The 26,300-nt window shown below is 38.0% G+C and overlaps 1 protein-coding gene across 1 annotated transcript in view; it reads left to right on the top strand.

The window, feature by feature from the left end:
• Positions 1-26,300, top strand: part of ARHGAP15 (Rho GTPase activating protein 15) — a 638,539-nt gene that overhangs the window by 345,953 nt on the left and 266,286 nt on the right. The window contains exon 9 of the mRNA XM_030801219.1: positions 16,272-16,394. Within this exon, the coding sequence (XP_030657079.1) occupies positions 16,272-16,394 (123 nt within the window). The remainder of the gene's footprint in view (positions 1-16,271; positions 16,395-26,300) is intronic.

Below are 26,300 nucleotides of genomic sequence, written 5' to 3'. Positions count from 1 at the left end.
GAAAAAAGAGATATTATTAAAAGAAGTAAAATACATATTAGTCAGAGAGTGATGTTTAGCAAAGTAAAAACAAAAACAAAACACACAGAAAAGAAAGGGGATAGAGGGCTCCTAAGTGGGGAAAACTTACAATTTTAAGTAGAGAAAGAACCTAGGAGAGGGGATGTTTGGGGACAGGCCTAAAGGAAGTGAGATACGTTACCATGTGGATGTCTAAGAAAAGAATGTTCAGGTCAGAGGAAGAAGGATGTGCAAAGGACCTGAGGCAGAATGTGCTCAAGAAAGAGCAGGAAGACCAACCTGTTTGGAGTAGGATGAATGACTGACAAGAAGTGTAACCAATCACCTCCATCTACAGGTTTGAATGCTTACCCAGGGGATACTCGTTTTGAGGACCCATCTTTTACTCTGCTGCTCAGAGCTAATCTACCTGAAAAGTGATGGAAATTACCCTATGGCCTGCAGAAGCAAAGCAAAGGGTCTCCTGCCTACTAACCTACTCCCTTACCCCCCCCACCATATTCACAACTCAGTTCCTTAGATCTTTAGATTCTCCCCAGAGCTGACATTCCATCTGCAGTTAATCAAGTGTTGTGTTAAAATTTTTTTAATATGTAAAAGATGTTTTACCTGTGATCATTGAAGTATACAATTGTGTGTCCTAAGGCTACATGGCATGGGATATACATCTGATGCAATTCTGATCGTTATTATCACTATATAAGGTAACATTGTTCCACATTTATCAAATCAGACCTCCCGCCATTTCTGTTTGGGTAGACACAGGACATAAATTTTAAATTAAGGTGTATAAAATAAAATATTTCTATATATATTTTTAATTTATTATTAGCAGAAGTGGTAGTAGTAACCCACAGCATGCATTCACCGGGGAGATTTATACTGCCAGTACATTTATTGCTATCAAGTTGCAATTAATAAACATTCATGCAGTTGGAGAATTGGGTATGCAATGCATTAAAAGTGTGAGAAAATGTACTGTCTCAACAGGCGATTCCTAGGGCTCTTCCTATTCAATATGAACATGACTCTTTAATGAGAGCTAGTATTAATATAAGCCTAATTTAATTTTTATATACTTATTCCAAGTTTCTTAAATTATTCATATCCTGTTTCTGTTTAGACGCATCAGTATTGTGAGGTTTAATTGTTAGTTCCCAAAGCCTAAGGACTATCTCTATTTAACTCACTTTTCAGCTAATCTAGTGAAAGCTATAAATTATGACGATGATGTGGGGGATCATGAAGAGGAGGAGGAAGGGAGGAGAGGATTGTAATCTACTTCAGTATATAGAAAGCACTGTGATATTATACATCATAGTATTTAATCCTTGCGACATGGCACCAAGATCTTTTTATCCTTATTATGCAGATGAGGAGACTGGGATCCAGGGAAGTTAAGTCACACACTTGCTAAGTGGTAGACCCAGGACTCAAAATTAGATTTTTTAATGCACAAGCCTGTGTGCTTTCCACCACACATGTTGCTCTGATACTATTCAATTATTAAACATTTTTATTGGTCACCACTACATACTAAGCTTGATGACAGACAGTGTAGGAACCACCATTAAACTCCAAACTAGAACATGAAGACCCACCTCACCCCACCTTCGGCCTCACCTCCAGTTTGCATTTTCAACAACACTTTATTTCTTGCAGCCATGAAATGAGAAAAGGAATATTTTTGCCAAACCATCACATGACTCAGAGAAATTCTCAGTTGGCCATTGACTCGCAATGGAGCAATAAATTTCCATTTTCCTTTACAAGGGCCCACCCATGCTCCATGTTTCTGTCCCCCTCTGCTTTCCTTAGCCATTGCATTCCCCAGCACTTGTTCGTGTTTTCACACTAACGTTCACAGGTGGCCTTTTCTTTTTTCTGTTGTGCCGGAGTACAAACAGCTAAACTTTCTTTCTGATGACTAAGTGAAGGAAATATTTCCTGGTGGATATTTCCTAACTGAACTGCTTGACAAAAATGGGGAGGGAGTCAGATCCTGCCAGAATATTCCTCTTTTACTCTTGGTTCTGCTTTGACAGTTTGGAGGATTAAGGGACAACAATGACAGTAGTTCCTGTTATTAGCCATGTCTTACCATGTCTTTCTCACCATTCACAGTGTCCCTGTTGGAATAAATGCTGATGACTACATCTGTTGTGTTATTTAAAGTAGATCTTTAAGTCAAAATGAGGATGTGTGCGCACTGCCTCATTTTGAGTTTGCTTAATGTTTCCAGCCATATTTTAGAAATAAATCCCAAATGCTTTTTTGCTAAGTGCATTTTCCTTTCGATTTTAAACCTATGTGTATTTTAAAGGTCATTTAATCTGTGCATTTCCAATTCCTCCGGTCTTAAATCATCACTGTGTTATTTTATGTAAGAGGTACTTAATGTCTCAAGAAGCTTTTGGAGGCCTTTAAAACCCAAAGACTTTTCTTTTCCAAGACCAGAAGTTCCATTTTGTCAAGAGTAAACAAGCCTGAAGAAGACCAAAATCTCAGCCCGTTCAATAGTCCAAAAGTTCAAGTTTCAGAGGGGTTGGAATTTGGCGAAATGAATTTTCCCATCCGTAGCTCAATCCTCTATATTCCCTCCTAGCTTAGGCTGAAACACATGGAAAGTATATCCAGCAGGCACTCTTCTCAGTGACATCTGCATCTGTAGGGGTGTTCTGGCATTCAGCAACAAAATCCTCTTCCCCCAGGAAAAAGGAAGACTCAAAACCCCAAATAATAATAATCTATTACAGATTTCAGGTTACCAAAAGTTAGAGAAATGGATAAAAGCAAAACACTTAGCATTGCTACATGTCAAAAGGAAGGCTACTGTAATCACCCCCCACCCTTGAGGCATGTATTTTTCAGGTTATTATGCATAATTATGCATACAAATTTAAATATATTTCCATATTATATTCAAAACTGCCCAATTCTAAAAAAAGTAGGATAAAACAAAATTAATTGATGGCAATTACTGCATTTAGATTTAAATCTAAAATTCCTGGTTACTGGAAGAATTGGGCCAGTAGTGGGCACCTCGAACAACAGAACTGTCTCCTCTAGGAACATTCTTCTGGATTTAGGAACAGTGTTTCTCTAAAATTAAATGTGAGATTAGAGAGGCATAAAGAGGTGCTGACAGAAAACCAGAAATGGTGATTAAGAAATTTGGATTGAACCTTTATTTCTTACTACGTGGCCTTAACCAAATGACTTAAACAATTTGGGCGTCTTTTTCTTCATCTGAAAAGCTAGGCGCATTCACTCCATGCTCTCTCAAGTTCCCTCCAGATTTAATATTTCATGTTTCTGAGACTCCAACATGAACTGTGCCCAAGAATGGGGTTATCTGACGGTCAGCAACAGAAAAAAGCTTGGCAATTTGATTACAATTAACTCATTTAGGAAAGAAGTAAAATATTTGGGATAACACTGGAGTTTTGGCAGTAAGTAAATCTCCCATCACAATTTTTTAATGGAAGGAAGAGTTAATCCAAACGGGTGGCTGGAAGCAGAAAGTAGTTCCATTTGTCACACACATGGTGACCACCGTCACCATACAGAACCCCAGAGGGATTTCAAAATGGACAACACATAAAACAACCTATATCCAGACCACATCAAGTGTCAGAATGATGTGGATCTTTGTGGGGCTTTTTCTAGTTTTCTCTCCTTCTTTAGAAATGTATGTTATGAATTATGATTATTGCAATAGAGCCAAGTATTCACCGGGCTCCAGCTAGATCTTGTTTAGTGAGCATAAGCTCCCTGCCAGCTGCAAACTGCAGCTGTCTGTCAGCATTTGTGAGGACAAACCACCCCACTATCCCTGATCACTTAGCCGTAGACGACATACTGTGTCCTCAGATCTGCTCAGAGCACCCCTTGCATTTTCAATACACTTCCTGTGGGGGAGGGCTTCAGTGCTTCGCACGCACATTTTGGAGCAAATAGCTTGAATCTTATGTCAAAATGATGCTTTTAATAGAGGGTTCTCTCCCAACAAAACTATTCCGTGAGAGACTCACTGACTCTGGCCTGACATTTCCGGATATTCGATGTCCTGAAAAAGGCAAGGGAGGCTTCCACTCTGACAACCAACTGTTCCTCAAGACACAGTGGGCCCTACAGAGGGTGCCAAGAGCATGGGCCCCAGGCCAGGAACCTGTCTTAGAGCTGGGGAATGTGGGGGTAAGGAGGCCATGGCAAAGGGGTGAAGCCAGAGGAAGGGCATAGCCCAGGGTGCCCAGAGCAGTCATCCTCCTGGGCCATAGCTTAGAGCCAGAGGCAAGATTCAAAGGAATCCTTATTTCAGGACAAATCATTGTCTAGAACATTCAAGTAAACTTGGAACTCCGCAGTTTCAGAGCGGCTTTGAAGGATGATACATTTTTCTCAACTCTCATTTGCCAGCTCCTATGCAATTTATTTTTCTTTAAATTGCCAGGCATGCTCAGAATGGGAGAGAAACTGGCAGCACCACACCAGATTTAATTAAAGCATTGGTGGAGTTAACCCAGAGTCTCCCCTGTTTTTATCAAAAGTGACTCATGTGGGTGAGAAAAATCCTTTTTAGAGGGGTGCCAATTTCAGGAATCCCCTGAGAATTACCCTCAGAATTTAGGAATACTCTGCTTTTTCCAGACACTTGTATACAGTAAACTTGGGGCTTCTTAAAGGATAAAAACTATTGCTGAAGTTTCTTTGGGCTCTGGGGTACTTCTGAAACACTCCAAGAAGCCTGAGGTATGATCCTCTAGTACTTGTGGAAAGGACTTCTTTGAAACATGTTTAATAATAATATTTTCAAGTAAAAAAAAAATCTGGAATTCTTCCTACTCATGGGGGTATTGTGAGAATGTTCTTTGTTATGTAAGAGTACTGTTTCAGTAAGAAATGTGTCCCCTTGGGAAGAAAGGCACAATGCAAATTCAAATTAATAATAAAACTGTACAATATGTAGCATATGCCCAAAGTTGGCTTAAGTCACACAATGAAGAAAACATTCTAAGGTTTGGGAAAAGACTCAGCCCTATGCATATGTGTGTGTGGAGCTGTATGTGTTTATGGGCAGGAGAGCACTGACCCAACATAAACACTTTCTTTCCCACAACTTAAACATACACACAATACTTAAAATAGTTTCTTTCAGGGGTAGAAACCATGAGAGTCACAGGGTCATTAAACAATAGCAAAGCTCTGTTAGTCCATGATATTTCCTTATTCAAGAGGATTATAAAATAAAAACAAAGATTCTGCAAGGAATTGATATTTTGCAAACAAATAGCAACTTACAGTACAAGAGTATTTGGATTGCTAAGTACCTTCACTTCTTTCTGTGTTGCTGTTTGCTGCTTCATTGTGAAACCTTTTTGCTGGATGTGTTACATGCGATGAGCTTGGGTGTTGTAATAAACAGAGAGGAAGGCTGCAATAATGTATTTCAGTTAGGAAGAAGCACTTGAAAGAAATTGGTTTTGCTATACACATGATGTGAGCCAATCAATAGTGGTTTAGTCTGACAAGCCCTGTCAATATCCATTGTCACAGTTCAGAAAGTCGTTAATGGATAGTTCTTCAAAACTCAATGATTTTAACACATGTTCAAAGTCCTGAAATACACTCTACCTGGCAGAAATTAATCACAGGTAACTCTTGGGAAAGTATACAAGCATTTTTTAATGAGAGCCAAATCATTTACACACACACACATGCTCACACACACACACTCACACATACACACACATATACGGCAGCTAAGGGTCTAATCTAACAATAACAGATGCATAGTGAATGCTCAGTAAATGTGGAAAAAGTGAGAGACACTGGGATGGAGGCTGAGAAGGGTCCTTTTTATACACCTGTCCTGTAAACTTAATGATTTTACAGTGGTGATGATGATGCAGGAAGCCTATCATATTTTAATTATTAATCATATTTTTATCATTAATATTAATCTATTAAGATTAATAATAGCTTCTGTTAACTACGTATGTATTATACATTAGACATTGAGCTGGATGTTTTTCCTATATCAGAACATTTAACATATACAAAAATCCTTGGCATGGATATTATTATCCCCATCTAACAGATGATATAATACAGGCACAAACAACTGACATAGCTTGAATAAGATACAACGTTAAGTGACAGAGTTGGAATTCAAAATCCGAAGCCTATATTATTCAAAAGAGAAAGAACGGGTAGGAGAGAAAGGAACACACTTGAAAAGAAAAGAAAAGAAAAGAAAAGAAAGAAAGAAAGAAAGAAAGGGCATTAGCAATTGGAAGGAAGCATATCAATGGTTCTTATCTGCTTTTCCCCAAGTCCTGATCCTGAACTCTTCTTATACTCAGTTCCTGTGAAGCAATCAGGAACTAAACAAGCCTCTGAGCTCTGGGGTTGGGCATAGAGAAGAATGGGATTTCCTGGTTTGGCTGAAAGAAGCACTAAGAAGTTTGCAGAAGTAAATGTGTTCACTTACCCTGTTGTCGGCTAAGTGTGTGTCTGAAAAAGATTGTGTGAGGGCAGGGGTAAAATTGAAAGACACAGCTAGGTTGCTAGCCACTTTTGCCTGAAAGGAACCCCCGTTTCCCACCTATATCTCTCCTTCTGTGTTCATTGTTGTCTTGCTGCATAGAGCAATCTGGAGCATGGTGAGTGATTTGTCTTCTGCCCAGTATGTCTCCTTGCAGCAGAACTCAATTCATGTCCATGGTGATTACAGTTCTGTCGTACCCAGATGTATTCTTCAACTGTTCTCATTGGCAATCCAGAGAGTATTCAGCCACCAGCTCCACTGTTGTCCCATGATTCACTCATCTCACCTAAGATGACTTTTTCTCTCTCAGCCATACAATGATACACACCACATGGATAGTTTCAGTAATCAGTTCATGTAAAGCAGATGATTTAAGACCTTAGGTTGCAAGTACTTGAGTATGGTGAGGCAAGGGGATGGGGGACATTACCATCTGTCTATGTCCTTAGACACAGTGACAGCATTGCCACTCAGATGGACAGGCAGGGCCTTAGGGCAGGGAATCAGACACCACCCGAGTTGTGGTTCTGCCACTGATTTGCTACATGGCTTAACTTCTCTGAACCTCAGATTTCTAATCTGTGAAATGGATAATAATGGAACCTACCATATTGATAAGGATTAAATGAAATCTAATGTGTTTAGTAAATTCCTTATTATATAGCAAATAACTTCAAAATATTAGTCATTATTATAAATATGACATTAGAATAATCCGATTGTCTAGCAAAAGTGGAAATTAAGACTATTTTAGAAGAATTATATATAACTTATAATCTAAGAAACATTTTCCCACTTCTTAACTATTGATTATTTGGCTTTAAGACATTTCTCAAACTACCTGCACATGTCATATAGGTTTCTCTGTCCTGGCTGAAAATTTTGTTTGGAAAATTAAGGATACATTATAGCATATTCTTTACTAAGGATACATTGTAACATACACAGTCCAGAAATTTAGAGATTTAAGGAAGAAGCCTCAGAGTTACTCTATGTTACTCCCCTCTATACCTGCCCAGAATTTCTCTTTACAGGCATTTTTACAAATGTGCAAACAAAGATGTACATATGATATACAGTGGTAGCTCTCACTATGTATGTATACATGGAGAGAGTATTTAAATGCCGCCCAACTGAAATACTGCTAATGATGGTTCAGAATCTGAGTCCATACATCAGTACTAAAATATCCAATACTCTTATATATGCATGTATTTTATTCTCCAACTTGACTTACTTTTTTGCAGAAATGTAAGTGTTAATTTCCTAGAAGGCAGAGGCTATTACCTCTCTGGTGGAATTACCACGCCTACAACTCTTTTGTTTTTTGGGTTTTTTTCTCTTTTATGGACTGACGTTCACATTTATATTTAAGGCTCTTCTCACTTGATTTGGCTGTGGCCTGTTTTCTATCACTAGAAAAGAACCCATTCTTGTATTTAATATACAATCTTTCCTCATGGAAAACATATTTCTGCTTCACAGTGCCCTTTGTGTGGATTGATGCCCTGTGTTATTTTCTTCTTTTTTTTTTAGTAATTCAGCTTTCAAAATCAGCTACTGCCTTAGCTCAATAACCACTCACTTTATTAGCAAATTTATCAAAGTTTTGAACAGCTCTCAAGTGACAAAGTTTTACTGACACTATATCAAGTCATAAGAAGCCAAGTTAAAATATATAGTCAATAGAAGAATGTCTAAATGATCTGAATCTTTACATTTTACACTGTATCTCATTCTGTTTCAGGAAAAAAAAAGTCATTGTGTTTCTCTACATACAAGATAGGTTTTGCTGTTTAGATATATTTTCCCTCTTTTTATTGTTTTTCTGAAAATGTAGTATTTTCATAACCTGTGATGCAAAAAAAAAAAAAAAAGTCATTAAACTCTGGCTTATAAAAAGAAACCAGATAAATCTATAGTGGAAGGGGAAATTAAACATCGTGATGGTATACTTAATGTTTGCAATATGGGATTGAACTTATCATCAATCATCATTACTACCATTAAAAGTTCTCACTATGAAACCCAAAGCTATGCTAAGTGCTATAACAAAAAGAGTTGAAACAAAACACCCTGCCTTACACTATAGAAATACATTATCAATGTAGATACACCTAATATGTAGTACGAGCAAAATAAAAATACTAAGTCTATACATGAAAAGACAGTGAAGAATTTACGTCATAGACAAATGCATTAGAAGTAGAAGACACGGATACATACATTCCCGAGAAAAGTAGCCATGAAATTTTCCTATGGCTGAATTGACAGTAGATGCCAGCTCTTGACTGATACCAAAAATACAAAAATGTGGTTAGATTTAACTATTTAAAGTTGGCAATGCAGTCTAAAAGTAAACATTTTCATTGTATGAATTTTCACTTCTCCTTAAATGGGTAGAGAGCATGAATATTAATCATTGAATAGGTGATGTGTACACACCCTTCTGTTATGAATCTAATCGTCTATTTTGTATTTCTACAATGTCTAAGTGGGAATTAAGTGGTTAAAACCGCGCACTGCAGTTAAAATGCCCAGCATTCCCTCTTTCAATTATTTCCAGATTTAATCATGATTTGTGTTTTGAGCAAGTCACTTAAAGTTTCAACAACTTAGTTTTTCAGGCTGCAAGTTGGGGTTTGAAATTATGACTTCTATTTACACTGAGCAAGTGAAAAAAAGAGATATTAAATGACCAACAGTACATTAAGCCCAAACTTACCCTTTCTGCCCACTCTGACATAGGGAGTTAGTGCAAAGTTCTGGGAGCTCTAAAACCACAGGCTGAGGAAGGCAAAGCAGTATTTATTACAGCCCCATGAATTAGCACAAGCGTCAATGCCCTGGAAAGGAATCAACAGGAGGCTGGAAACAAATGTAATAAACTTGATTTCTTTTTTTCAATCAATTTGGGATAAGGTGTTCTTATTTATGTAATTTGGAAAGTAGTTAAGCAGGGTAATTCCAATATAAGAAGTTTGTGTTGGAAAATGTGAGTGGAGATAATTCAGTACTTTGTTATGTAATCCCCATGATGGTGTGAGAAGAGTTTTGGAACCTCTGGGGATTAAGAGCCTGACATAACCTTATTTTGTCATTTTTTTTCTTTGATTTCCTGCTCTGAACACTGCAGTGTGGTAAGATAATGGCACTAAAGCTACTGTTGCCAGCTTTGCCCTTGATGTCCTTTTGGAATTGAATTGAAATGTTTAGAGCTCTTAGCTGCTAACAAAACTACCTACATACACCGATGTTGATCCCAATGTCAAACCTCACCAATAAAATGAGAACAAGTAGCATAGAAAGCTGTGTGTAATAGCTTTTCTGAAGGATAATGACTCCGCTTTCCTTTAGCAACATTTCTGAAATGTTGGCTGTCCCAGCATTTCCAAATTTCAAAAAAAATAATAACAACATGTAATCGTAACATGGGAATACCGCGAGAACAGCAGTTTGGCAGGAAAAGAAGGTATTTCAAAATAAGGTCCCCAGAAAGAGATGTTCTGGCAGATGCACAATTTTGGATCATATTATCCAAACCGTTGAATTCTGGAAGATTTGGGGGTTTTCTTTTGTGGTTCCCATACCCTAAATGGGAGTAGATGTTCATCGTCCATCCAAAGGGCGTTGTTTCCACCTTCTGTTACTAAAGTGAGAAAATAAGTATTCTAAGGGCACCCATTACCGTAAGCATTCATAGCTCTGGAGGTGATTTTTAATACCATAATAGCTGTGTCAGGCATAAAACTTGTGTTGGGCTAATGCCTATTCTCATATGTAATACTATTAACTGAAGATCATCTTAGAAAGCCCACTATCCTAACATCTTGGAAAGCCCAGAATTCTAACTCCCCTCTGGTGAGAGCAGTTTTAGCACCAATTAAGTCTCTCAACTGGTTAAGAATGGTATTTAAAGCTAATGCCTTTGGCCTGTGTGTTGAGATTTAAATTGCCTATTGTTATTGAAAATTCTCAGTCCTTGAAAAACATTCTATTCAGGCTTGACAGAAAAGATCTCCAATGGAAAAAGCAGAGGAAAACATAAAGGAAATATAAGTAAATTCTAGAATACCTGGAAAGCTAGTACATTTCAGGTTAAGGTTAATGTTTATGGAGGTAAAAATACCTAGGATTAAGAGTGATTGCTCTAGTCTCTTATTCAAATCAGACTAAATGTTTTAGAGTTTAAACCCATATCTCTTTTGGCTCTATTTATTTTCAAGTAAAAACTCAAAGTAGGAATGGAAAAAAAAAAACTACTCATTGGCTTAACATAAATCTTTAAACTGCAGGAAGCTTCACCCTCAAAAAGTAGTTGAATCTCTGAGGGAAAAGAAAAGGCTGAATTCTATTTTTCATAAATGATGGATTATTGTACCACACTGTGTATTTTCCAGTAAAGTGTCCTTTTATTTGCACTATGTGATTACAAGTTTCTAAAAGTATGTGTGGGGTCACTTGGGTGCTGTGGGAAAATGGAAGGAACACTGTTCTGTTAAAATCAGTAGTGAAATCAGAAGCAAACTATGTCCCGATTATCACAGGCATGTGTTTAAATTTTGCTTTCCTTAATTGGTTATGTTGTATTTACTTAAAATGAACAATTTGGCAAGTTTTTCTCCCTTGACAACAGAAAAGCATAAACTGTTTTATAAGTTTGGCTGTTAAAATCAGATTTGTAAACCACAATATTCAAAGACTTTTACTGCTGTTTACAGGGTCCCAGTGATGGACCTTTCTTTATATCCATGCACTTCTCAACATTTTTATTTTGTATTTATAGTGCTTTCAAGTTATTTGGTTAATAAAAAGTATGCTATATATTATAGTCATCTATTGACTTCAACTTCTACATAACTCTTCTTAGAACAAAATGAGTGGAATGAATGATGGCACAGGCCTTGTAATTTGACTTGTCATCTGAGGACAATTATTTATGGCATCAGGAAATGGAAGTTGACGTTCTAGTCTGTCTCCGGGAAAGTAATCATTAGAGGCAACTTTGGAGAGTTTGGCTTCGTTAAAAACTGTCTCTAATCATGTCCAAGGCTCTGCTAGTTCCTCAGTATGTACGAGAAGGAAACAAGATAAAGCATTTAAAAACATATTTTCATTTTCTTTGAAAAACCAATGCACCTTACACGCATTTCTCACATGTGGAGCCAGATGGTGGTATTGAAGACAATATAATATACATATATATCTCTCTCTAATTAAGAATACTATCACCAGAATACCTAGGGGAGTTTCAAAAAGATATAACTCACACCGTAATTATTTTCATAATCTAGCATTTATACGTCATGTGTGTATATTTTAATTTGCAAAGTACTTTCTAATGGCATCATTTTTGCTAGTTCCAAATGGAAGAAAAAAAAATACCTTGCTTGGCCCTGCATTTCTTGGCATTCTATCATGGGAAATGGCAAGGTTTTTGAGGTGAGACCAGAAATAGAAAATATTACTTTGTAACCTGTGAAAACTTAGATTGATTATTCTGTGTCATTCCAAAGATGGACTTGAAACCAAAATTGCCCCGAGGCAGAGTTATTCTGAAGGATGTTAAGTGTTTCTTCAGTCTCCAACACTAGAATCCAGACCTATGGGACTTTGACTACAGCTGTCAGTTGAAGCAGATCATACATGACTGGTGGTCACTGCAATGACTGGATCTAGAAGGAAAGTTGATAGGATAGCACATAAACACACTTTGTTAAGATGCTCAGAATGACTTTTCCAACTGTACGATTTTGAATTCGTTAATGGCTGATATTCAAGGTCTTGTAAAAGCAATTTTTGTTTGCTTGGGTTCTCAGGGCACTTGATATTTCTCCAAAATGACCTGAGGTCAATCCCTCCTCTTAGATCCTTTAATCTCTTACATCTCCATTTGATTCCTTACTGTGCTGCATTATAATTACACAGGCCAGTCAGGCGGCTGTGGCGGCTCACACCTGTAATTCCAGCACTTTGGGAGGATGAGGCAGGAGGATCACTTGAGGCCAGGAGTTCAAGACCAGCCTGGCCAAAATGGTGAAACCCCACCTCTATTAAAAATACAAAAATTAGGCCGGGGTGTTAGCTCATGCCTGTAATCCCAGCACTTTGGGAGGCTGGGGGTGGGGTGAATCACTTGAGGTCAGGAGTTTGAGACCAGCCTGGCCAACATAGTGAAACCCCATCTCTACTAAAAATACAAAAATTAGCTGGGCATGGTGGTGCTCACCTGTACTCCCAGCTACTCAAGAGGCTGAGGCATGAGAATTGCTTGAACCCGGGAGGCAAAGTTTGCAGTGAGCCAAGATCGTGTCACTGCACTCCAGCCTGGGCAATAGGGTGAGACTCCATCTCAAAAAAAAAAAAAAAAAAAAATAGCCAGGCTTAGTGGCACATGCCTGTTATCCCCACTACTCGGGAGGCTGAGGCACAAGAATCACTTCAATCTGGGAAGTGGAGGTTGCAGTGAGTTGAGATCGTACCATTGCAACCCAGCCTAGGTGACAGGATAATGATTGTCTCAAAAATAAATAAATAATAAAAATAAAAATAAATAACACAGGCCATATACACTTTATCCACAACAATTAAACCCAGCACTGCCATGTATATAGTAGGTGGTCAATTTGTGTTTATTTTTTATTATCTTCCAGCACTGTCCAACATGAAACATATGTATAATGTAAAATCTTCTAGTAGCCACATTTTAAAAAGTAAAAAGAAACAATTTAAATAATAAGATATTTTATTTAGCAGAAAATATCCAAAAATCATTATTTCAACATACGGCTCAAACTACATGTCAAGTGTTCAATAGCCCCAAGTGACTAGTGGCTAGTACACTGGATAGCACAAGTCTAAAGCAGTGCTTTTCAAACTATTGAGATACACAGAGACAATCATACTTGTATAACACACTGGTGGAAACTGCTCATAGCCCAAGAATATACAGTACAACTGCCCCCAAGGACTCAGGCTACCTTGGTCCTGCCTAAATTACCCCGAGAGCTGAAGAGATCTGCTAACTCTCAGACCTATAGTACCCATTTTTTGAAGTTTACTTTAATTTTTTAACAAAATTTTAATTTCCGGGATACATGTGCAGAGTGTACAGGTTTGTTACATAGGTATACGTGTGCCATGTTGGTTTGCCGTAACTATCAGCCCGTCATCTAGGTTTCAAGCCCCACATGCATTAGGGTATTTGTCCTAATGCTCTCTCTCCCCTTGTCCCCACCCTCCGAAAGGCCCTGGTGCGTGTGGTTGTCCTCCCTGTGTCCATTCTTTTGTTTTTTTGTTTTTTTGTTTTTTGTTTTTTTTTGAGACGGAGTCTTTCTCTGTCGCCCAGGCTGGAGTGCAGTGGCGCGATCTCGGCTCACTGCAAGCTCCGCCTCCCGGGTTCACGCCATTCTCCTGCCTCAGCCTCCTGAGTAGCTGGGACTACAGGCGCCCGCCACCGTGCCCGGCTAATTTTTTTTGTATTTTTAGTAGAGACGGGGTTTCACCGTGTTAGCCAGGATGGTCTCGATCTCCTGACCTCGTGATCCGCCCGCCTCGGCCTCCCAAAGTGCTGGGATTACAGGCTTGAGCCACCGCACCCGGCCCCTGTGTCCATTCTTAAAAGCCTAATAGCTGGGAAGCTGTCCACCTTTCTCACGTGATAGTCATTGTACTTTTATTACCAATTCATTTAAAAAATAGTTAGCTCATGACAAATACATAGATAGATGGTAGATATGTATGAAATTGTGTATATATACATACACACATATGCTATACATTTATTTTTCTTTTCAGAGTTCTTTTACATTTTCTCAATGTATAGATAGACCTTCCACCGATAAATGAGAACTTCGGATGGCCCTGTAATTTTTCCAATCAGTTTAAGGCAATGATCATCAACAGGAAGTAATTCTGTACCCCAATCTCCACCCTCATGGACCTATGGCAATGTCTGGAGACTTTTTTTTTTATTGTCATAATTAAGGAGGGCGTGCTGCTGGCATATTGTGGGTAGATACCACAGATGCTGTTCCATATCCTACACAGAGGACAGGCCTCTACAACAAAGAATTGTCTACCCTAATATGTCAATAGTACAAAATTTGGGAAGCAATACTTTAAAGTAATATAAAGTACTACAGATTTTCAAGTGGCAAGAATTGTCTCAATTTAGTAATATACAGCACCTAGTCCTATGTGATAATCCAAACTTTAATTGAAAAATAAAATTCTACTCTTCTCCCAGCTAGGAGATGGGCAGGATATTTTTCTTTTTCTGTCATTCTCAGTCTTGAACTTCACCTTAATTCCCCATTGTGCTACTTCAAGTTTGAGCCTGCTTTGTAGTCAAAGGCAGGGAAAGGAGGATGCAAAAATTCCCTTACTTTGCCAGTTATAGGGAGGTTTCTCACTCCCTGGACCAGGTAGATTTTCAAAAGCATATCTATATTTGTTAAAAAGAATACCTAATAAAGTATCCCAAACCCTCTCATTATGTCAACAATTGAATGAAGGCAGTGGAGCGTTCAGTTAAGATATATATCTTATCTACAGACACAACAAATTACTATCTGTAATTAATAATAAGACACCTTGGGCCAGGCACAGTGGCTCACACCTGTAATCCCGGCACTTTGGGAGGCTGAGGCGAGCAGATCACTTGAGCCCAGGAGTTCGAGACCAGCCTGAGCAACAAAGTGAGATTCCATTTTTACCAAAAAAAACAAAACAAAAAAAAACAATTAAAAATTAGTCAGGTGTAGCCAGTAGTCCCAGCTACTTGGGAGGCTGGAGTGGGAGGATCATATAAGCCTGAGAGGTTGAGGCTGTAGTGAGCTATGATCATGCCACTACACTCCAGCCTGGGTGACAGAGCAAGACTCTGTCTAAAAATAAGAAGAAGAGGAGGAAGAAGACATCTTGGATGTGTTTAGACTATGCTTAATGAAAACCCAGACCTTATGTATTATATTCATCCCCAAATTCACAGCCTTTAGCATGGAGCCTGATTAGTAGACATTCAGCAAATATTTGTTCAGGAATGAATTTTACACACACCTGACTTTGAAGATAAATCTGAGAATAGGAAGCTGGAGAGCGGGGACTAATGAAGACATGGAAAAAGTTTGAGGCAAATTATGTTTCTGAATTTCACATAGAACTGGTAGTAATTATACATCAATAAGGAGAGTAAGAAATATCTGCTTCAGAAAAATAAATCACTTCAGGTTAATATAGAAAAGAAGATTGACAAAATTATTCAAGCAAGCAGGACCTCCAGAAATGTCTGCATTAGCTAGGGATGGTATATAATCATATTTAATTGAAATCAGCAATGCTAAACAGTTGTCTCCTGTAGTTTAGATGAATTTTTCTTTACTCTGACCATAATTTTGTGCATAAATACATGGAATTATCCATGTAAAGGTTATGTTAAATATAAGGAAATGAAAGTGAAAATAAATTGTGAATATATGGAACTAATCCCATTCTCGTTGTACATTCATGCTGCAACAACAGGACTAATACTTTCATGTGGGCAAATTTTACTCACATGGCTTGTTCTAGACAGAAGAGCCTGAGCTATCAATTCAGGTAGTTGTTTCATAACTACTGTTTTCTATTCAGATTTGCATAAAGTAATAATCATAAAGGAGAAATTTACTGAAAGCCTCTGATTTTTTTTTTAAATCTTCAGTGTTCAGACTGCATCACAGTGCTTCCGATACAAGCGACAAAAATCGAGTTAAAAGCAGATTAAAGAAGTTTATTACCCGAAGACCTTCCCTGAAAACTCTGCAAGAAAAAGGACTTATTAAAGGTACAGGTCATTTTATACTTGTACTATAACTGTGATAAATGAATGTGCCTCTGTGTTCATAGCTAATCAGTTCTAAAGGAATATTAGAATATTTTATTCTTCTTAGGTTGCTTATTAAATTTTCTACTCTGTAACAGAGAAGAAAAATAATTGTCCAGAAAACAGATCCTGAGAAAATAAAGGAGGTATCATGGGGCCATTGAACAGTATACCTAGTTTTGCCCGCAGAGGATCTGTGTTCTGCACTAGGAACAGAGAAAGGATATCCTAGTGGCCTGTTAGAATGATACCATGTCCTCCTGTGCCTGGGTGGTTCCAGTTCACTCTGGGTTTTAGTAAGTATGAACCAGCACACTTACCAACCCAGCCCTTTTCACTATCAGAAATGTCCTGATTTGGATAAAAGGTTATCTGATCATCCTAGTTAGAGTCTGAAGTAAGTGCTAGGAAGACTGTCTAAGACAAACTGGTGTCATGAAAATGTATGAATATTGAGAGCTGGCAGTCTAAAAACTCAATCCAAACCGAAATAACTAGGTAGTTTTACAAATATATGTAGAGGGCAGAATAGATGATTGTAAGAATAGATGATGGCCACCAATCATGGTCTCTGGCATTAGACTAATTAGATCACCAGTCACTCATTTTGACATTGATCAAGTTACGATCTTCTCCGTACCTCAGCTTTCTCATTTGTTAAATGGGGATACTTATATACATCATTGAGAGGAATAAATGACATAGCTTATGTAAAGCATTCAACAGAGTTTCTGGAACAAAAGTAAATATTCTATGAATGCCCTCTGCTTATTAATACTATTCATTGTTGTTATCACTGTTAGTGTGTCAAATGAAAGGATGAATGGATAGATAGAACCAGTGATTAGTATATTTCTATAACTGGAACTTATCTTACAGAGTATACAGACTAAATTGATTCTTTTTAAAAACAAGAAAACATGCATGAAGTTCATTATTCTCTGTATTTTTCAAATTTTCTAGCTTATGTGTATCTTTTGAAAATTAAATATAAGAAAGAATTTGAAATTGGGCGAAAAGAAACTCCTAACCCTCAGAAAAAAGCTGAAAGGCTAAACTTTATAGAAATCGAGAGGTGATTTAATAAGCAATCATTTCACATGAAGAGGGCAAAGCAGCTCCTAATTTCAGCATTACTTAAAAAGATTAGCATTTAAGTAATTTATGATAACTGTTCGATCTATCAGTTTCAATCCATTTTGAAGCAGGTGAACAGATCCGAAAAATTAGCTGGCACTTTGAACCAATTGTAGAAGGTGAAATTTCATGAAGCAAAAGCATATACATTACTAATAGAATAGAAAATTCTTAGGATTTAAGGGTAAAACTACGACCCTGCTTTAAGTCAGACTTGCCTCAGACTTTTACTCTCCGATGTATAATACTTTCCTGAGTTGTAGACAGTAATTGACCCTCTACAGATTCAACTTCACTAAGTAGTATTACCAGTACCTTCAGTTCTGCCTTAGAATTCATCCTATAGATGATCATTTTCTTGGAAAAGATTCAGTTGCAGGTTAACTGCCATCTTGAAAAATATAAAACCAGCTAAGCAGCCAACACTCCTAATTTTACATAACGTCTGAGTTTTTCATGACTGGGACAAAATAAAAGGGGTTTTAATTCAGTGGCAGGGTCTGGCTCCACATGAAATGCTGAAGAATTAATTACTACAGTGTTCTAGAATTGGTCTCAGAAAGCATTAGGAAAGCTGGATGCCTAATGCAGTTTTCATACTGAAGCAATGGAACCGCTAAACACACTCTGATTCATGCATTTCTTATCTTAGAGCTCCATTAAATTTTCACCATAACTGACCAATGAGTCAGTATTCATTAGTAGGGCTATGGAAAATCTATGTAAAATTCTGATTTGATAAGCTTCCATTGTTGTCTTCAGTGGAATATTTTTCCAAGTACAGATCAAGTTATGCAAATATAGTCGCTTCTTGGGCTTGTTTCAGTTTTAGCTATGAACTTGTTTTAAGGCTTTTACTACGTTTTTTTTTTTTTTCCTAACTCAGTGAAAGGCATTAAACCAATTTTTAAAAATACCTGGCTAGTCACACTTAGTACTTTAATCCATTTTTTTCTTACACTTAAGGCAAAGTCTTAGGAAAACAATAAAATCAGTATTTTTAATCAGTTAAGAAAAATTACATACAATTAGTGATTAATGGTTAAATGGTTAGTTTTTCCAAGCAAAATAACTTAACTCTTTCAAAGGGAAGAATCATTTAGAAAGAGGAATAATGGCTTTAGAATTGTTCTGCAGCTCATTTGGCCAGATAATCTATATCATACTTTATAAACTATCTAATCTTCCAGATCTGCACAAAAGGCCTCCATTACCAAGGTTCAGGAAAGCTGTGCTTGGCAGTTTGGGCCTTACAATTGTGCTTCCTGAAACCTGGGAGAGATTCTGCAGGGACATGTCAATTTTCTTTTTTTGTTTTTGTTTTTGTTTTGAGACGGAGTCTTGCTCTGTCGCCCAGGCTGGGGTGCAGTGGCGCCATCTCGGCTCACTGCAAGTTCCGCCTCCCGGGTTCACGCCATTCTCCTGCCTCAGCCTCCTGAGTAGCTGGGACTACAGGCGCCAGCCACCACGCCCGGCTAATATTTGGTATTTTTAGTAGAGATGCGGTTTCACCGTGTTAGCCAGGATGGTCTCGATCTCCTGACCTCGTGATCCACCCGCCTCGGCCTCCCAAAGTGCCGGGATTACAGGTGTGAGCCACCACGCCCGGCCGGCCATGTCAATTTTCAAAGTGTTTATTCTTTCATGTAATTCACCAGTAGGTTGAGGAGGCTGGGCTTTATTGAGCACCACGATGGAGGCAGGAAGTGCTAATATTTTATTGACCCTATAACGCCCATCAGAGTCACGTCCACAAAGCACTTAATGTGAAAAGAGAATTACCCCAATATCACACAATCTAAACTCAAGCACAAGCCCTTTCTTTAAAACCTGTTTTATATGTGGTTTCATTAGCTAGAACCTAGACTTGGAAACAGTCACTTGATGGTGCTGTATTTTCTTATTTATTTATTATTTGTTTGTTTATTTATTTTGAGACAGAGTCTCACTCTGTCGCCCAGGCTGGAGTGTAGTGGCATGATCTTGGCTCACTGCAACCTCTGCGTCCCAGTTTCTAGTGATTCTCATGCTTCAGCTCCTGAGTAGCTGGGATTACAGGCGTGCACCACCATGTCCCACTCTTTTTTGTTTGTTTGTTTGTTTTGTTTTTTTTTGTTTTTTAGTAGAGATGGGGTTTTGCCATGTTAGCCAGGCTGGTCTTGAATTCCTGGCCTCAAATGATCTGCCTGCCTTGGCCTCCAAAAGTGCTGGAATTACAGGCATGAGCAGCTGCACCTGGCCCATATTTTCTAATTTCTTTAATATGACTAAAGAGAAGTACATATTATGATATCAAATAAAGTGGGCCAGAAAAAAATTCTGAATGATTGCTCAATGAAAAGAAATCTTAATAGCTCAGGTGGGTGTAGCAAACGTTGTACCATTGCAGTGGTAGCTTTGGAAAAGTTCTCCAAGGGCATTCAAGTTTGCCAAGGAATGGTGAGCCTTTTTAAATATATGAGTTTATTAACACTGAGAATCTCATTGGGAACAAAACTTGAATCCATTTAACATATAAATTATAGGCCAAAGGGTCCATTTTGGGGTGGTAGCAGTGTTTGTAAATCTCCTTGGCCTGCTTTTGGAACTGAAGTAACAGCTCTTTAGTTTTAGCCAGACTGCCTATGTAATCTTTCAAATAACAGTATTGACATCCAAGATTAGGTAATACAGTTTTTAGAGAAGATAACAATTGTTTGGCTTTTTAGGAGCAATTAATATGCCCTTATGTCAAAATAATAGCATCAGAGAGGATTTAGAAATGTTTAGTGTTTAGAAAGTAGTTTCATTCATCCTAATAAGGACAAAACCATACTGGCTGGCATTAGTAGAAACTGAAATTAGTATCATACTACTTATTTTTGAATCAGTATATTATAAAACCTGCTTGAAGAATAAATAGCACACCTCAGGGATTTATGATAAGGAGAAGTGCTTTCCAGCCTCATCTTAGTTTTGCTCCCTAAGAGGTACCACTTTGAACAGTTTCTATTTATAGTTCTGGTGATTGGGTCCATACCTACATCCTTGTTATTTAGGGTGAAAGTTGGTTTGTTTTTTTGTCCACGTCCTTCTCATCTTCAGTGTTGTAATATCTTACTTTTTCAGTCTTAGACAGTACTTCAGGTTTCTGCTGCAATAGGCGTGAATTTTACTCAACTACACCAAGCCTCGTCTTGGGTTTTTTTTTTTTTTTTGGAGATGGATTCTCACTCTGTCACCCAGGCTGGAGTGCTGTGGCATGATCTCAGCTCCAGCTCAGTGCAACCCCTGCCTCCCAGGTTCAAGCAATTCTCCTGCCTCAGCTTCCTGAGTAGCTGGGACTACAGGCGCACACCGCCACACCTGGCTAATTTTTTGTATTTTAGTAGAGACAGGGTTTCATCACGTTGCCCAGCCTAGTCTTGAACTCCTGAGCTAAGGCAGTCCGCCCGCTTTGGCCTCCCAAAGTGCTAGGATTATAGACGTGAGCCACCGCTCCTGACCCTACTTGGTTCTTCTACTTGCCAGATACTTATGGTCAAATACAGCTCATCCCACAGTCTCCGTTAGCTTTCTCCACAACTTGCAAGATGCCTGCATCTCTACTTATGTTTCATTAACCCTAGAAAATTGAGCACTAAGCCTCCATTGGTAAGACGAAGAATTTATAGCCACCTTCTCCTCTCATCTCCTCTGCCTCTTCTCTTCTACTTCTACATTGTACAAACTTATTTTATTTTACTTCTTTTTATAAGTATGGCTTATTTATAGGTAAATTTTAAAAGTTACAAAAAAAAGTGGCTGAGCATGGGTGGCTCATGCATGTAGTCCAAACATTTTGGGAGGCCAAAGGAGGAGGACTGCCTGAGGTCAAGGTTCAAGATGAGCCTGGGCAAGATAACGAGACCCTGTCTCTCTACAAAAAGTGAAAAAAGTTAGCCAGGCGTGGTGATGCATGTCTACAGTCCCAGCTACACAGGAGACTGAGACAGAAGGATTGCTTGAGCCCAAGAGGTCAAGGCTGCGGTGAGCTATGATCACATGACTGCACTCCAGCCTGGGTGACAGAGGGAGACTCCCTTTCTTAAAAATCAATCGTCTGGGCACGGTGGCTCACGCCTGTAATCCCAGCACTTTGGGAGGCAAAGGCGGGCGGATCATGAGGTCAGGAGATAAAGACCATCCTGGCTAACATAGTGAAACCCCGTCTCTACTAAAAAATACAAAAAAATTAGCCAGGCATGGTGGCGGGCGTCTGTATTCCCAGCTACTCGGGAGGCTGCAGCAGGAGAATGGCGTGAACCCCTGAGGCGGAGCTTGCAGTGGGCCAAGATCACGCCACCGCACTCCAGCCTGGGCGACAGAGCCAGACTCTGTCTCAAAAAAAAAACAAACAAACAAAAAACCAATCAATTAATCAATCAACATTCATAATATTATGCTTACATAAGGTTGTTTACTGTAGCACCACACAGACTACCTTTCCTGTACTTATAATAACATAACTCCTGTGACTCTCAAAGGGTAAGGCCCCTGATGATTGTGGAAAAACTCTCCTATCTTTTACATTTGAGGGATATATTAACAGTTTTATGCTGTTTCATGTTACCTCCATGGTTTTTTCATATTTTGGACTAAATGGTGAAAAAAAACAATGATCAGCTTTATTTTAGTCATGTAAATACTATCAAATCTTTGGCCAAGTTATATGCCGGATTGGATGAACATATCCACGGGTGGCATGCTGTGAATTATGGGCCACTCCCGTTATACTGTTCTTGCTTTCAAACCTTATGCTCTATCATTTGCTTATAATCACGCTTTTAGTTTGATTCATTTTTCCATTTTGAATTTCCTGCACAGATTTCTTCCCCTACCCAGAGTTTCATTTCTTGCGTTCTGGGCCTTTATGTCATTATGTGCTTTCGTTCTCTCAAACTATCTGTATATTCTAGTCTGCCACTCCTTGCTTTTTTCCCCTGAATATCTTCTTCTAAAGTCCTTTCAGCCTCTTTCTCCAATTTGCACTGATTGCTCTCCAGCTGATTGCCCTATGATTTCCTTCCACTGCTCCTCTGTGTTGGATCCACTGTCTTTGGAATCCCATGCCTTCCCTTCTGTTACTCTTTAACAGTTTCCATGAACCCATTTGGAAAGCATGAGTCCTCAACGGTCTAAAAACTACCTTCAGTATGCCCACACACTCGATCAGTAGCTTAGTTGGGTATAAAATTCCATTGCCTGTCCAACACTGAGTTGCAGATTCCCCACTTAAAATTGTTTTGCTTGTATCATTGTTACTTTGAATTTCTCTCTCTCAAAATCATTGGGGGGTTTTGGTCTTTATTTTGAGATTCTGGAATCAAGATAATGTATATAGTGGACAGGATTTTTACATTTGATTCTGCTTGGCCCTTAATTTTAAGAATTATGATTCTTTAGTGTTGGATTTTTTATATTTTTGTTATTACATCGATACATTCTTCCCACCTATTTTCTCTGTTTCCTATTCTGAGATCTTTTTTATGTGATCATTAGATCACCTGAATTGATGGTTTCATTCAGTGTTATCTTTTCTCAAATTTTGAAAGAATTCTGTTTTGTTCCCCAGTATTTACATTATTTTACCTTTAGCAATCATGTTTTCAATTTTCTAGATTTGTTTCCCATTCTTCTTTTTTTGCACATCTCATTTCTCACATACCATGAAAACAAAAACTGTTGACCACTCTACTCCTATACAATAGTGAAGATGACACATAGAACTCAATAAATATTTGGTAATTGAATAAATAGGAGAAGTAGATATTTTTTAAAAGCTATCTGAGGACATAGATTAGAATTTGTCGTTGTTTTGGAGTTTTGTTTTTATTTTTTATTTTTAAATTGTTCTCTTCTGGTCTTTAAATGATCAATTTCATCTATGGTCCTTTTCTTTCCTTTATTTGATTCATTCTATTTCTATCAAATTAGTGACTTTGCCCAAATGTCTGATGGGCAATGGTTGTCCACTCTTATTAAAGAATGAGTCTCTGTAGAGAATGACTAGAACTCTGAATACATGGGTAGACCTGGCCAATGATATGGTTTTGCCTTAGGGTGGTCTGCCGGTGCATCCCACACTAATCCCATACCTCAAATATCATATATTTTCAAAGGATACAGAATGCTTTATATTCTCTTGATAAACTGAATCGATCTTATTGCTGATAGTCAATTTTTCAACTCCATTTTACAATTAAGAAAAATGAGGAGAAAATATCTCAGATTATTTGAAAGTATAGCAGCTTTGAAATTTGACCAAGCCAGGCTTGAAGCCGGATTCTGTGATTTACCAGCTATTAACTTAATATCTGGTTATTGGCTTTCTTCTTTATGAAATTTACATTGAAAGTTTAAATGAAATGATATATGGGAAAATGGTGCTCAGCTTGTCTTAGCCATCCCACAACCGTTTTCTCCCTTTCTTTTTTGTTTCTTCCTTTCTTCTTTCCTTCATCTTACCTTTCTTATTTTTATCTTTCTTTCCTTTCTCCCTTTTCCTCTTCTGTATTTAGGTGCACATTTATGACCAAGATGGCCCTAGGAAACCATTCTGTCAAGTATTTGTTTAAAGCTCGAGAAATCATTCGAGGCAAGCATCTGGGAAAGGCAGCAGTAATTCACTTACTTCAAGAAACGTACACTGATAACTTGGGCTTGGCTTATATTTCTCTTTTTGGTAATTTTAATCATGATGCTCTTTATACATGGGCATGAGCTCATTTTTCTTTGCTAACTACACTCACTTATGTAGTGTCATGCAACTGCTGGAACATTTAAGTAATTACCCACACAGACATAACTGATTGTTTAAGGTGTCTGCCATAAAAGAAAATAATGTCTTTGAAAAATTATAGTTCTTTTAAAAATATGTCAATTATGTTGAGAAACAAAAAAAAGATTTGCCATTCAAATTGCAAATACAAGCTATCAGCCCTAGACTTAACAGTCATGTTTATGAATAGCAAAATCATTGAGTTAGGAGAAAAGTGTTTTTTAAATAATTTGTTAGAACTGATATATGACAGTAACATAACTGTCACACTTAATTTAAGCAAAATATATATGAGCAACACTGTAATATAGCTTTGGGTAGAGACATACTCCAACGTTGCCACTTTATCAGTGTTAGTCTGAGAATAATTATACTTGAATTTATATACTAGGGCATGGGTCTATCATTGCTTGGGTCTGAAATACTCTCACAACTTCCACAATATGCACTAATGTGCTTAAAAATATCTTGTAAATCTTCTTTTTTAAAAAACTTCTTTATGGTTCAAAATTCTACTGTGATCTTTACGTGTGAGCTGTGTCATGATTTAATATTAGCCAAAATTAATAGCCAACCTTAAGCTTCTTTATCTTGGCCTACAAGCTTCCTGGTTCCTTTGCATTTATAGTTCCCAGGCAGTTTCTGTTATTTAAAGGCTCCTGGGAGCAAATGTCTTGGTAATACAGTACCACATAGTTAGCTTTTGTTCAATAATAAGATACAGGACACCATGAGAGATGGAGAAATGTTGAGAAAAGGGTGCACCTGGGTAGCAGGTTAAGCCCATGTATTTTAAAAGCCTGTTATGCACACAGGAAACAATCCAGGTCTTGTGAGATATTAAAAGCAGAATAGCTTTGGAGCAAACTAGAGAAAATGAGGTCCAGAAATGGGAGCAAATTAGGTAAGGGGAAAAAGAATGAGCCAGAATGATAAATAGGTTTCCCTGTGCTTCAAGAATTTATTTTCTTATGGGAACAGATCTTTTCATACAGATGTTAGTGAGAATGTAATATTTGAGATGGTGACTTACATACCCTTGATTTTTTTAACCTACAAATTGGTTTTACCAGTAAATTTCTGGTATGTAACTCACTATACTTTATGTGTTAGCAGACAACAATGATAATCATTCTCCTTTTTCTTCCTTTAAAGTACATTTCTTTCACATTAAGTCAAGTCCTCAAGATGTTTCCCTTTTCTCAAGTAAAAGAAATACAAGAAAATACCAGGCTTTAGCCATGAAACTGACCCAATGCCTAGTAATAGCTATGCTTAATGCTGGAAATGTAAAATGAATAAAACCCAATTGATTAAAAGCCAGCATATTGGCATTTCGTTTTTAGCCAATGACCCCTAAAACCCATACTAAATTTTGCACTGGCAGTAGTTGCTGGTTTTATTCATTCTGTGGACTATGTATCCTTAAAAGATTGCCCAGAATTCTGGCATGCCCGATAGGGTTACATGAATCTGGTGCCAGTTTGAAATACTGTATTTGAGCCTTCCAGTTTGAGGACTGACAAGTTTCCATAAAATAGGAAGAAATAGATCATACACACCAAAAAGGAAGCAGTAACAAGTGGAGGCAGGCTTTGTTTCATCTCGTGACTCTATGCCATGTTTTAAGCATACTCCGTGCTCTAACTCAAATCTTGTGTGTGTGTCTAAATTGTAAAACAGATACAAAACCTCCCCTTCCACCCCCAACATTGCACCAAAGTTGATGTGCTCTCAAAAGCATATCGTCAACTAGTTGGAGACAACCAAAAGTCAGGCTAAGATGGTATTTCCTCCTTGTGTTAGAAGTCTGCTGCCCTCTGGAGAGATGGCCCATGACTGTTTCAATCCTCTCATCACATCCTAAATCTTTCCTCTGTGAAACCACCTGACGAGAAGAAAAAGATGCAGGGCCCTTGTCAGTGTTCAAA

Source organism: Nomascus leucogenys, chromosome 20 (genome assembly GCF_006542625.1).
Source record: "Nomascus leucogenys isolate Asia chromosome 20, Asia_NLE_v1, whole genome shotgun sequence".
Classification (NCBI taxonomy): domain Eukaryota; kingdom Metazoa; phylum Chordata; class Mammalia; order Primates; family Hylobatidae; genus Nomascus; species Nomascus leucogenys.
Note: the sequence above shows the minus strand (reverse complement) of the source record. Positions and strands in the feature narration are given on the sequence as shown.